Source organism: Sminthopsis crassicaudata, chromosome 5 (genome assembly GCF_048593235.1).
Source record: "Sminthopsis crassicaudata isolate SCR6 chromosome 5, ASM4859323v1, whole genome shotgun sequence".
Classification (NCBI taxonomy): Eukaryota; Metazoa; Chordata; class Mammalia; order Dasyuromorphia; family Dasyuridae; genus Sminthopsis; species Sminthopsis crassicaudata.
Window position 1 is genome coordinate 182,983,425 of NC_133621.1, and position 13,025 is coordinate 182,996,449.

Here is a 13,025-nt window from a genome sequence, read left to right on the forward strand (position 1 = left end):
AGAGTGGTCCTGGGCCCTCGGTTGTGTCCTGAATGAGAATGAGAAGCAAGTTCAAAAGCAAACAGCTTCTATGTGGGTTAAACCCTTGGAACAGAACAGGGTCTTAATTGCCATTACCAGTCCAACCTCAAGCCACTTGAATCTCCAGTCACAGCAGCAGCAGCCCAAGTGCCCAATTATCTTATGGAAGCTCAATAGTCTCAAGTCAATGACAATAATTACTTGCTTCCTATAGCCTTCATGGTCAAGAAGTCTAAATCTCAAGGGCAGTGGAAGGAAGAAAAGGCAGCCAGCTTTTAAGAATTTAACTCTCACCTCCTCCATTCTAAAATGAGGTTTCCTACCTATCACATATTTTCTGAGACTCACAGACAAGACAGGGGCAAAAAGCAATCAGAAGGATTTCTCTGTCAGTTTTTCTTGATCATCATCTCACACCCAGGGAAAATAGTAATTCAAATACAGAAAAAGACAATAAGCACAGGTTTGGTTAAGAATTCTACTTCTAGTCATAATTTGAAGGATAAATTTATCCCACATTCTATTCTTTTCTAATATTTTGCAATATGATATTTTATATTCAGATTGAACATTCACTTTAAATACTTTGTAATAATAGATAAAAGGCACTAATATGAAACTAATTTTCACCAAACTGCTTTCCAGTTTTCCAAGACTTGGTGTTCTTCCCCCAGTAATTTATATTCTTAGGTTTATCAAAATCCCCAAACTGAGCTAGTCTTTGATTGCTTTGATTTCTTACTTATCTAGTCATTCCACTGTTCTTTTTTTCTGATTTTTCTGTCTTAATCAGCACCTTATAGTCTTTGATGACTCTTGCTTTATAATGCAGTTTGAGGTCTGATAATCCTATACCCCAATTCACTTAATATATCTTATATTCCATAAGATTCTTATAAAATTTGTTCTTCCCAATAAATTGTTTTTTATTTACTTCTACAAAATAGTTCTTCAGTAATTTTATGATGTTATGCAATCTGTAAATAAATTAAGGTAGTTCCATCATTTTTATTATGTTGGCATGGCCCAAGTTTGAGTTTTGAATCTCCAGTTATTTGTCATACTTTCCCCCCATAGTGTTCAGTAGCAATCTGGTTTTTTTTCCTCTTGTCTTAATAGATTAACACACATTTTACATATTTTGTAACTATTTTAAAATTAATTTCCCTTCTCAGAATTACTTTCTGGTTTTTGTTGGTACCGTGTAGAAATGCACATTTTTGTAGATTTATTCAGTATTCTTCTAAATGAATTATCTCAACCAGTGTTTTATTTAATTGTCTAGGATTTTCTAAATATATGATTATGACACCTGGAAATGGGATAATTTCATTTCCTGTTCCCCACTTATACCTTTAGTATATTCTACTGGCATTATGAAGTAAATAGAAAATTTGGCCTTAAGATCAAAGTTGATCAGGGGACAAGTCCCATCTCTCACATATTGGTTTTGTGACTCCAGGAAAGAAACAATTTCTCAGTGCCCTAGTGCTCAATTCTCTAAGACTAAATTGCAAAGAAGGTGCTGACTTACATAGTGAATGTCCTTTCAAAGGCAGACTATTTATCTCTTTCTTGTTATTCTTTAACTAGCAGTTCTAAAATGATATCAAATAATAGTGAAGAGAAAGCATTCATGCCTTACTCCTGTTTGTACTGGAATAAATTCTAATGTTCTTTGACAGCAAATGGTTAGCTTTTATCATTTTAAATAAATGCTTTTGATCCTATTAAAGAAGGGCACTTCCAAGCTTGTTCCTTTTAGATTTTTTTTTTAACCGCATTGAATGCTATATTCTGTTAAAAGCTTTTTCTTCAGAGTAACATAATCATCTGATATCTCTTAAAGCTCATAAGTTTTCTTAATGTGAAATTATTCTTTTATATCTGCTATGAATTATAGCAGAATTATATTACATATCTCAGTTAATTTTATTACATCTCTTGCTATAGGCTTCTCTTTTGCTACATAAGTTTTGTCCAGTGATGCTTTACCTTTCACGAGTTCTTCAGATAATATGCAAGGGTTGTGCTTTTTACTCTATACTTTTATTTTATTTTTCCAATATGCAAAGATAGTTTTCAACATTCATTTTTATAAGTTTCAAATTTTTCTCCCTCCCTTCCTTACATCCCCATTTCCCAATGCAACAAGCAATTGATATAGGTTAAATATGTACAGTTCTTTTGAACATATTTCCATATTTGTCTTGTTGGGCAAAAAAATAAGACCAAAAGGGGGAAAAATCATGAGAGAGAAAAAGCAAATAAACAAAAAAGGTGAATTAGTATGCTTCAATTCACATTCAGTCTCTACAGTTCTCTCACTGGATGTTACTGGCATTTTCTAGCCCAAGTCTATGGGAATTGTCTTGAATCCCCACATTGATGATAAGAGCCAAATCCACCACAGTTGATCAACAACATAATCTTGCTGTTACTAAATACAATGTTCTCCTGGTTCTGCTCACTTCACTCAGCATCAGTTCACATAAGTCTTTCCAGGTGTTTCTGAAATCAGCCTGCTCATCATTTTCTTATAGAAACAATACATTCATATACCATAACTTATTCATTATATACAAATACATTCATACTGTCTTTTACCTGTTTAACTTTCATCTATTTAATATAATGGTATACTCCACTAGCATTTGATTCTTTTGAAGGACTAGGGTTTGATTTTTTGTTTGTTTTTTGCAAACACCTAATTATTTTTATTGATAATTATGTTCAGAATTACAAGATGTTATTTGGAGGAGACAGCCAATGTTTATTATTCAGAACACTGTATTGCAATTTTTTCTTTTATTTCTTATAAATAAGGAGTCTTGTGCTACTTTGAATTTCCTTTGAAATTCAAAGGCCTTTTTCTTTGAGTTTACAAAATTTGTTGTTTGTTGTAATTCTGAAATATGATTGTGATGGTTCTTAGTGAGTTAACCTTGGTTTTTCCTTCCTTTAGGATTAAATGTTTCCAGTATTTTCTCATTTGGTTGCCTTAAATACATTGTTTTCTTTTCTTTTTTTTTTTTTTTCTTGGAAGACTTTCCTTCTTTTGTATGTGATTTTTTTTTCCTTAAACATTATTTTTTTCTTGGAAGACTTATCAATTCTTAAATTATCTCATCACATTTTATCTTGAAATTCAGCATTTTTTTTTTTTTTTTGGTATTATGGAGCTCTCATATGTTCTTCTGTTTGTTTTTCTTTAGATTTGGCTTTCTTAATTTTCCTTCTGCTTCTATATTTTTCCTTCTAATTTGGTTGATCTCACTGTATTTCTCTGTGACTGTCTCACTCTATCTCTTATGTCTCTGATCTCTCTTTCTCTCTCGTTCTGTGTGTGTGTGTGTGTGTGTGTGTGTGTGTGTGTGTGTGTGTGTGTGTATGTGTGTATGTCTCTCTCTCTGAGACCTTATTTTGGAAAATGCCTCTGTCTTTTGTTCCAGTGTCAAGATATCCACGGTGGCTACCTTATTATTGGAGACTTTCTGCTTGATGATGGGATTGTACCCTAACAGAGAACTATTTCAGGGGGCCCTCTTGAGCATAACAAAAATTTTTGAAGGGATTTTTCTCCATGCTATGGATTTTTGGAGTAAGGAAATGAAAAATAATAGGAATAGAAAACAGAAAAAAAGACAGTTTATTCACTATATTTTGTGAGATACAAGAATCTTAGGGAGAATCAGCAACAATAACAGTAGTTATTAAACCCATCATCATTAAACTATTCACTATTAATCGATGAATGAATATAATGCTTTCATGTAAAGAGATGGACTGAGGCTGATGTAAAAAGTTTGCTGAGGTAAATGACACCCTTCTCTGTATCCACCTATACAGTGTCAGCTCCTTCAGTATTCAATGTTCCAAAATTAATAATATCCTTTCAAGCAAACGGTGTTCTAATAGCTACCCATATAGACATTAAATCTATAGTATAGGTTATTAGGCAGTTGGTCAACATGTAAAAGTAGTAGGTTACTCAATTTGATAAGTTTTAATGATTCCAAGCACTATATAGAGATTTGTTTGTTTGAGTTTAGACTTCTAATTTCCACAATGTGGAGAATTCCTGATATGGAAACTTCTCTATCAGACAGATTAGCAAGTCATTTGTAACTTTCCCTCAAGTTCTCCCTAATTTCTTCCTACTCCTAAGGACCAACTAATATCCTTCAAAAAGCCCTTCCCTGACTTCCCTAACCATACATTTTCTTTCTCTAAACTCCATAACCCATTGAATCTCTTTGGCCGCATTTTCACATTATTCCTCATATCAGAGTGATTTATATTCACTTATCTGATATCTCTCACTATAGGTTTAGGAGGTTGAGAATGCAATTTTATTTTTTTATGACTCTAAGGCCAACCCCCTATCCACTGTTATAGTGCCAGGGATATGACACTGAAGTAAGGAGGCAGTAAAGAACTAATTAGAAGCCTCAGGGGATCTGATTTTGATATGTTTCTTGAAAATCCATCATTCTGAGCTTATAGTAATCTAGGCCTTTTAGTTTTTAGATAGACAGTTCAGGATGCTGAAAGGACCTATGGTGACTATGTTGAATTCTTAAATATTCTTCAACAGGAGGAAGCTACAATCAATTTTATATTATTATTGGAAAGGTTGTTTGAAAGAGCAATAGTCAAAAGAGCAGAGGAACAAAACTAGGCTGATTCATTTGACCAGGAGTAGTCTAAAACAAAATCCTATGATTATACGTATCTATGAGTGAGAGACCAATGAACTTCAAACATTACTAAAGAAGTTTGGGCTAAATCTATCGGAAAGAAATAAGTAAATAAATTCATCCCTCTTGACTTGGCAAAGGAACCTTGGACCAGAAATTAAACTGGCTCAGTAAACGTAAAGAAACAAGTTATTTTTTGTTATTACCATGAATAAAATGGAGGTCCATATTACCATGAGTAAAATGGAAGAAGCCATTATTAGTTTGCCCAAAGCTGAAGCCCAGTGAAATAATGCTGAGGATGGAGACTTCTTCATAATTTGTCAAAATGGAAGTCCCCTAGATTTATATTTCCCATTGGCAAAAAAAAAAAAAAAAAAAAAAAAAAAAAAAAAAAAAAAAAAAAAAGCATCAATACCAACTGCTTATGCTAATAATGGTGATTTTTCAGCAGTGCTAAGAAGTGGTAATGTGGCCAAAATGCTAGAAACAAGAAAAGGTTAGTGAGACTTGTTGAGTCATTTCAGTTGTGCCCAACTCTTCATGACTCCATGGACCTCTGTTCATGGGTCTTTCTTGGCAAAAATAATAAAATGATTTGCTCTTTCCTTCTGCAGCAGCAAATAGAGATTAAGCCATTTGTCCAAAGTCGTACAATTAGGATGTGTCTGAAATTGGATTTGAATTCACCTTCCTAACTGCCAACCCAGCTCTCTATCTATCCAGTGTGCCATCTAGCTTCCTAGGAAGATTTAGGAATACATAAGATGGATTATCAGCCTCCAGTTGGCTATGTAGTATTTTCTTCAGTTTATTAGCACATAGTAGCTTCAATTACTTGTATGTTCATCTCAGTCATTTTTCAATCATGTCTAACTTTTTGTGATCCCATTTGAGTTTTCTTGGCAAAGTTATTGAAGGGATTTGCCATTCCCTTCTTTAGCTGATTTTATACAAGAGGGAACTGAAGCAAACAGGGTGAAGTAACTTTCCCAGGGTCACACAGCTAGGAAGTGCCTGAGAACAGATTTAAACTCAGAAAGATGAGTCTTTCTGACGCTAAGCCCAGTACTCTAATTCATTGTGTCACTTAGTTGCCCAATAGCTTCAATGTAAACCATTGTAATTCAATAATGTACTAAGAGACTTTCACTAAAGAAAAGATTCCAAAAATTATCCCTAAAACATCTCTAAAGAAACAGCTAAGTAGTACAGTGGATAGAGCACCAACCCTGAAGTCAGGAGGACCCGAGTTCAAATCTGGTCTCAGACACTTAACACTTCCTAGCTGTGTGACCCTGGGCAAGTCACTTAACCCCAATTGTCTCAGCAAAAACCAACCAACCAAAAAAACACAAAAAACCTCTAAGGTTTTAATTAATATTCCTAAGATAAATGCATTATGATTTCTGAAAAGTTATAATAGATTTTAAAAACAAGAACTTTTTTATTTAAAAATTGGTAACTCAAAATTTCAAATAACAATGCTTGAAAAGTCATTAGTACAATTAATTTTTTAAAAATAATTGTAAAACTTGAAGACATTTTCATAGGGTAAACATTAGTGCCAAGTCAGTAACTCTTCAAAGTCACTTTGCTGCTGTTGCAGCTCATGGATATACATTAATCTCCTGTTACAACATGTTACTAGGGGAGATTATCATTTCTTTTTTCATATTTTTCACAGAATTCACATGTTGTCATAATTATAAAAATTACTTAGTCTGAGGAAGTTTACTCAAGATTAACACCGATGATTTTATAACTATTATGAACATCAGAAATGTGCCTTTGGGGCTTTAACAAAAAGCCCCTGGCAGATAACATTTTGTCCTTCACTACTGGATTTAATTACAAAGACAACCCCAAAAGAAAGAATCAGTCATTGACCTACTTCCCAAGTTCTTTTTAATCAGACTGTTTTAGTGACTGATTAGAATTCACATGTTCATATTTATGTATATATTTATATACATACACATATACTAAGATGTTCTTGTACAAAGTTCTTCTTTCATTGGTCATATAGTTAAGCCATTGGAAGATCATGATAAGCTGCATATCTTCCAGTTACATGATGGTAGATCTAGAAGGAAATTTTAAAATTTTAATTCAAAATATGAATTTAAAAAACTCTTAGATTCAATGGGCCCCCAACCCATCTCTCAATAGATTTCAAGGAAAGGATCATAGAATTTAAAACAAGACTGGTTAGAAATTATCCAGCCCAATTCCTACATTTTACAAATGAGGAAACTGAGGCCCAAGGAGGTTAAATTGTTTAATGGTATTTACAGAGCAGAGCAGGGATGGAAGAGAGACCCTTTGTCCTCAAAGCCAGTGCTCTTTCCACCACACTACGCTGACTCATCAGGGATAGATGAGGAAAGGCACAAAAGGGATTTGACAATAAAATGAAACAGATGGATTTTCATTTCCAGTTTTGGACTTTTAACTCCTCTCTGGAGACGACTATAATTTGCAAGTATTACATAGAGAGATATGCAACTTTTAATTTGTTTCTCAAAAACCCATGTAAATTTAATTGAAGAGAGGCTGGGGGGAGCCATACCTCGATGTGAAGGTCTTCCTGCAACTCACCTGTCTCTCAATGTCAGAAAGCAAAGTGCTGGCTCCTATGCGAAAGAGTTCTGGTTTCAGCCAATCATCCCCAAGCTCCTCTTTAATAAGTGAAAGCCAAGCAAGAGCATCCTTTGCAGTCCGGATACCTCCGGCTGGTTTAAAACCTATCTGAAAAAGAAAAGAAAAAAGGCCATTTGTTTTGTTTGAATGGTTTAAGATTGGCTGAGGACTGGTTCTCAAACATCTTTAGTCCATGGATCCCTGTAAAGCTAGAGACAGACTCATTTGCAGCCATTTATTTGTATCCCACAAACAGTTTCTAAGCACTTTTCTTCATGGAATTCTGTAAGGGGTAAAACTTCACAGGAAACTTCAATGCAATATAAACACTGAAAAAGTATAAAGCAAGGTATAGTCTGAAGGGATGTCACTTTCCCTGTTGTTTAATCTCTCTGTTCCTCCCTCTCCCTATCTTTGCAGGTATTGTTTAATCAGAGGAACTTCATGGAGGAGTGGCACTTGAGCTATGTTTGAGAGGATGGGTGGAAATCCAATAAAGAAAAGGAAGTAGAAGAATACTGCTTATGCTCTTCCCTATATCTGAACTTTTATTGTAATGAAAAGGAGCTACAAGATCTCAAACAGTAGTCAGGTTGACAGATGGATATAGACACAGAGCTATATACACAAAGTCATAAGTATATATATCTGTGTGTATATATGTATATAACACACATTTTAATCAAGTTCAACATGGGTCAATAAACCTTTTGGACACAGCATACATCTAAAGAGAGCTTCCATCTTTGAAAAAACAAGGAACATGAAAAGCATAAACCTGAAATGAAGCCACTTATGAAATATTAAATCTTTACTTTTCAGCATGGACTGTGAGGCAGACAGCATCACACACTTAAAACACCTTTTACCTCAGTCACATAAAACTTTACAAGCTGAGATGCTGAAGCCAGAAAGGACAGCAGAAGGAGGCAGAAGGAATCTAGTTCAACTCAGAGTTGGGATTAGACTATTCACTTTCTAAATCAAAATGTTTGTTTGTTTTTGGATTTGTTTTTATTTTCCCTATTAGGTCACAGTATCTAATTATTATTAAGTTATGACTTGCCAACACTTACTCAGTTGCTCATTTTATTAGCATAAATGTACTTTGGATTGCATTTGTAGCTCTTTAAGTGAAAGACAGAAAATTGTTCATACGCCCTAAAGAAAGAAATCAACACAGTCACAAGAGACAAAACTGAGATCTCAATAGTAAAAATTATTAGTTTCTAAGAACAATTATTCAGTTTTCATAAGTTCTAAGGAACACACTAGTGGAATATTCTTGCTCTATGACATCTTAGTTTAAAAAGGCAAAGGTCAGATCTATAGTTGTGTCATGGCTATTCTGCCCAAAGTCAAGCACATTTCTACTTAACTAAGATGTCATTGTCAAGTGCATGGCTCTGTATGTGTATATATGTGTATGTATGCACGTGTTTGAGGCCCTAAGGCTGGCAAGAATTAATCTCTAACAGATATATTTATTTTGTCAATGCTATTCTTAATATGACAGGCTATTGAGTTATTCATCAGGAAAAACTTCTGGAAGGAAGAGGCCCATCCAAACCAAAAAACGACCCTCTCCATAAATGAACTTGAATTGTAGCTACATATAAAGTTGTCACATCCAATTGGCAAAGGATTAAAGGATTTTTTTAGAGTTTCCTTTCTGCAAGAGTGTAAAGATTGCCTTTAAAGGGCTTCCCAGGAAGGAAAAGTAAAAATATTTTTGAGGCATGCTGTATTCTCCCCACTTGTGTGTTAAAAAATAAATAAATAAAAATCCTCTAAGATAATTTGTAGCTAACAAGCAAGATGCTACAAAAAAGAAAATCTAAGGACATTAGGGGAAAAAAAAAAACTCATACACTTTTTTCCCTCTTAACTTCATATATTTTCTCCCAAAATTATTATTTTTCAAAAGTTGACAAAGGCTAGCATATACCCTCCTCAGCTTAACAGTCTTCCAGAGAGCACATCCAACTGCCATAAAACGCAAAAATGGATATTTAATTCAAGAGCTATATAACGCCTAGCTACCTTTTCCCTGCTGTTTCACAATATTTCATTATTTTGTTTAATAAGTTCATCTCCTCAAGAATTTTCTCTTCACCTCATATTATTAAAAGTAATAAGTTTTTCTGGACCAGGGGTTTCCCAACAGAAAAACCAATTTATGTGTGTCCTTCAATAATGACAGGAAAAGATTATTTCCCATTATATTGCATACTTTTCATATCACCACCACAGCTTATCATTCAATAAATGTTAGTCTGCAATTTTTTCCGTTCCTCAAGGAAGTTTAATTTCTGCATTAACCTGTTTTCACTAGCCAATGCCTTGCCAGAAAGCTTCTGTGTAGCAGCAAAATTAGTTCGTTAAAGAACCCATTTAGGAATCTCTTGTCAGTGATAAAATTGTCTTCAGTTAATAAAAGGAGTGAAAGTCAGTTTACATCTCGGTCACACACACTTACACCTCCACTCACACTCACTTTCTGTTAATGGAACGGTTTTTACCATAAATTTATTCTTTTGTAATGAAAGGTAAATTAAACATTTATCTTAATAAAGGTAAGTCGTTCATGCCTTCAATATTTAAAAAAAAAAAAAAAAAATGGTTATCATGGCTGTAACCGGTATCATAAGCAACATTATTTTTATTTAGAAAAAAAAAGATCTGCTTGCAATAAAGATACCTTCTTTCCAGTTTTCCAATAGAAGTCTCTAATGGCCCGGACCATCACTATAGCTACAGGAAAGGTAGCATTTACTGTTTCTTTTCCCGTAGACGTTTTAATGAAATCAGAACCTAAAACAAAAAGAAACAAAATTTTCAAGCTAATTAGAAAACTCTTTATAGCTTTAAATCAGATGAAAGCCAAGCTGTGTGTAGTGTTTGTTTAGAGAGAAAAAAATTTAAATTTATTGGAAAAATAAAAATATTTAAAAATATTTCCCTTCTTAAAAATTCAACAGTACATATAAGTACTGGTTACATATGTACTTTCAAAAAAATATTTTAACTTCCTATTATTAAATTCGACTCCAGACTTAACTATATTATATATACTTAAGTCTGGGGTAGGAGTTTTAAAAGAGAATTGTTGTTGTTGTTAAGTAATGAATTTAATAATAAGCTAAATTAGCCCTACTAACAGAATATAAGAGTCACAAAATTTGAGAGCTGAAAAGTTGAAGAGGGGTCCTCAGAAGCCATCTAGTTCCACTGTACCCAAAAAGAATCCCCATTATAACATACCCAATAGCCTCACGTGAAGGGAGGAGAATCCCACTACCTATTTAAGCAGTCCATTTCATTTTTGGACAGCTCTAAATGTTAGGAAGTTTTTCCAATCATCTAGTTTAAATATCCAATTTCCACTGATACCATTTGATTCTGTTTTCTGGGAAGTGCAGACTCTTCTCCATACATCAACCCTTCAAATATCATTATGTAAAGACCTAAGTCTTCAGTATTACAGGATAAAGATCCACTGGTTACCCTTCTCTGGACAGTCTCTGATTTATCAAAGTCCTTCCAAAACTGAGTCCAGAACTGAGAATAATATTCTAGGTAATGACTATCTACTAAAGATGATTTTACCTTTATCATTTTAAAGTTTTATCTTATTAGAGTAAGTCCAGTAATATAGGCTGACAAAGCCTTTTTGGGTCCTGAGTCTTATGTTAGATATCCCTGCCACATTTATGTCATCAACAAATTTCAGGAGCATGCCATTTATGCCTTTATCCAAGCGCAGAATAAAAAAGAATTAATTAGAACAGATCTCAGCATAGATCCCTGGGTACTCCACTAGAGACCTCTCACTTCATTGATATTGAATCATTTACAAGAACTCTGAGTTCAGCTATCTAACCCATCTGATTGCATTAGCATCAAATCCATATCCTTCCATTTTCTCCACATAGCATGAAAGATTTTATTGAAAGTTGGGCTAAGATCTAGGTAGATAATATCCTATTAAATCATACCATATCATCTATATCAAACTATATCATCTATTAGCTTATTAACCCTGTCAAAAAAGGAAATTATATTCCACAAGCTCACAGCTGTTTCTGTAATGATGTGTCACTAATTAAAATAAAGTCAGTTGCTCATTTTACTCAATAACTAAATAATGAAGAAATAAAGAAAAATTGTCTTTTTCCTCCAAGATGTGTGGCAACATAGTAGATAGAGAATTCTTTGAGGTCAGGAATTGGTTTTAAGCAGACAACTCTCTAAGAAAAAACAACTTGTTGATTTGCATTGGAAAAGTAGTTTCCACATTAGGTATTTCCCACACTGAAGAAATCACAGGTTCTGACCAAAATCAGGTATGTGTACATGGGGGCAGTGAGGGATGGAAAGAGGGAGGAGGGGACAAAAAAGAGTGAGAATAAGAGCAAAAGAATGAGAGAGAGAAAAAGCAAGAGAGAGACAGACATACACACACAGAAAGAGATTCATTTAAAAACCTTTTTTTTTTTTTTTTTCCCAAGTCTCCCTCTTCCTAAAAAAACAAACATTTTTCATTCATTGTCTTTTCTTTTTTACTGAAAAATTTCCAGGGGAAAAAAGTAGCTTATATTCATTGTTTCCTCTTCTAAACCACTAGTTCACTTCTCAACAAATTAGATTGTGAGCAACTTGAGCACAATCTCTGTCTTTTCTTTTTGTATCCTAGCTCTTAGCAGTGACTGGCCTGTAGCAAGTGCTGAATAAATATTTGTTGACTGACTAACTGACCTAGCAATATGATTTGTTTCCAGAAGTACTAAGAAAATAATGTAGTTCTACTGAAACTATATTCTCAGGATCATCAATGATTGCTTAATTGTCAAATTAAAAAAACCTTTTCTTAGTCTCCATCTCCACTTCCAACTTTAATCATTCAACAAGCATTTATTGACTGTATGTGTCAGATACTAAGGATATACAGACAAATATTTCCTGCCCTCAAGGAGCCTGAATTTTCCATGGCATTTGATTCTGCTGACAGCCCCATCACTTTGATTCTTTTAAATTAAAACCCTGTTTTAGTAGCTTATTAGCTGTGTGACTTTGGGCAAATTCTTTAATCTCAGTTTCCTAAACTGCAAAATGTGAATAATAATAGAATTTACTTCTCAGGGGTTGTTAGATTCAAATGAAATAGCATTTGTAAAGTATGTAGCACAGAGCTTGACACATAGCTAGTAATATATATAATGGTTAGTTGTGGTCATTGTTGTTATGCTTACAACAAAATCATTTCTGATTTTTCAGCTATTAAGGAATCTAGTGTTTTAGCACATGCAAGAGAGATGAATTCTGTGGGTAACTCAAGTCTGGGTTTTGTCCCACTGAGTTTTATTTCTGCTTCCAAATAGAAAAAAGGATAGGATAGGCAGAATAGGATCCCAAACAAAATGGAGATAAAATCATGGAGTTGGTTTCCAGAGTTTTATCTTCTGAAGAAGTCCAAAGATTAACCTGAGAAAGAAAAAGAAAAAAGAAAGATTGACTAATAACTCAAATTGAAGAAGAAAAAGGGTTCAACGAGGAAGGACTCAATGTAAAGAAGAAAAAAACTGAAAAAGGAGTAGAGGCAAGGAGAAGATAAGAAAAGATAAGGCAAGGTAAGAAGTTAATAAAAAAAGATCAGAGAAA

General features: G+C 33.8%; 1 protein-coding gene across 1 annotated transcript in view; it reads right to left on the bottom strand.

Annotated features, from left to right (window-relative positions):
• Window positions 1-6,144: 6,144 nt before the first annotated feature.
• The window catches only part of DERA (deoxyribose-phosphate aldolase), a 106,237-nt gene continuing 99,356 nt past the window's right edge, over window positions 6,145-13,025 (bottom strand). Inside the window, exons 7-9 of the mRNA XM_074268955.1 lie at window positions 10,066-10,178; window positions 7,323-7,472; window positions 6,145-6,807 (exon numbers count right to left, since the gene is read on the bottom strand). Coding sequence (XP_074125056.1) covers window positions 6,751-6,807; window positions 7,323-7,472; window positions 10,066-10,178 — 320 coding nt within the window. The 3' untranslated portion in view covers window positions 6,145-6,750. The remainder of the gene's footprint in view (window positions 6,808-7,322; window positions 7,473-10,065; window positions 10,179-13,025) is intronic.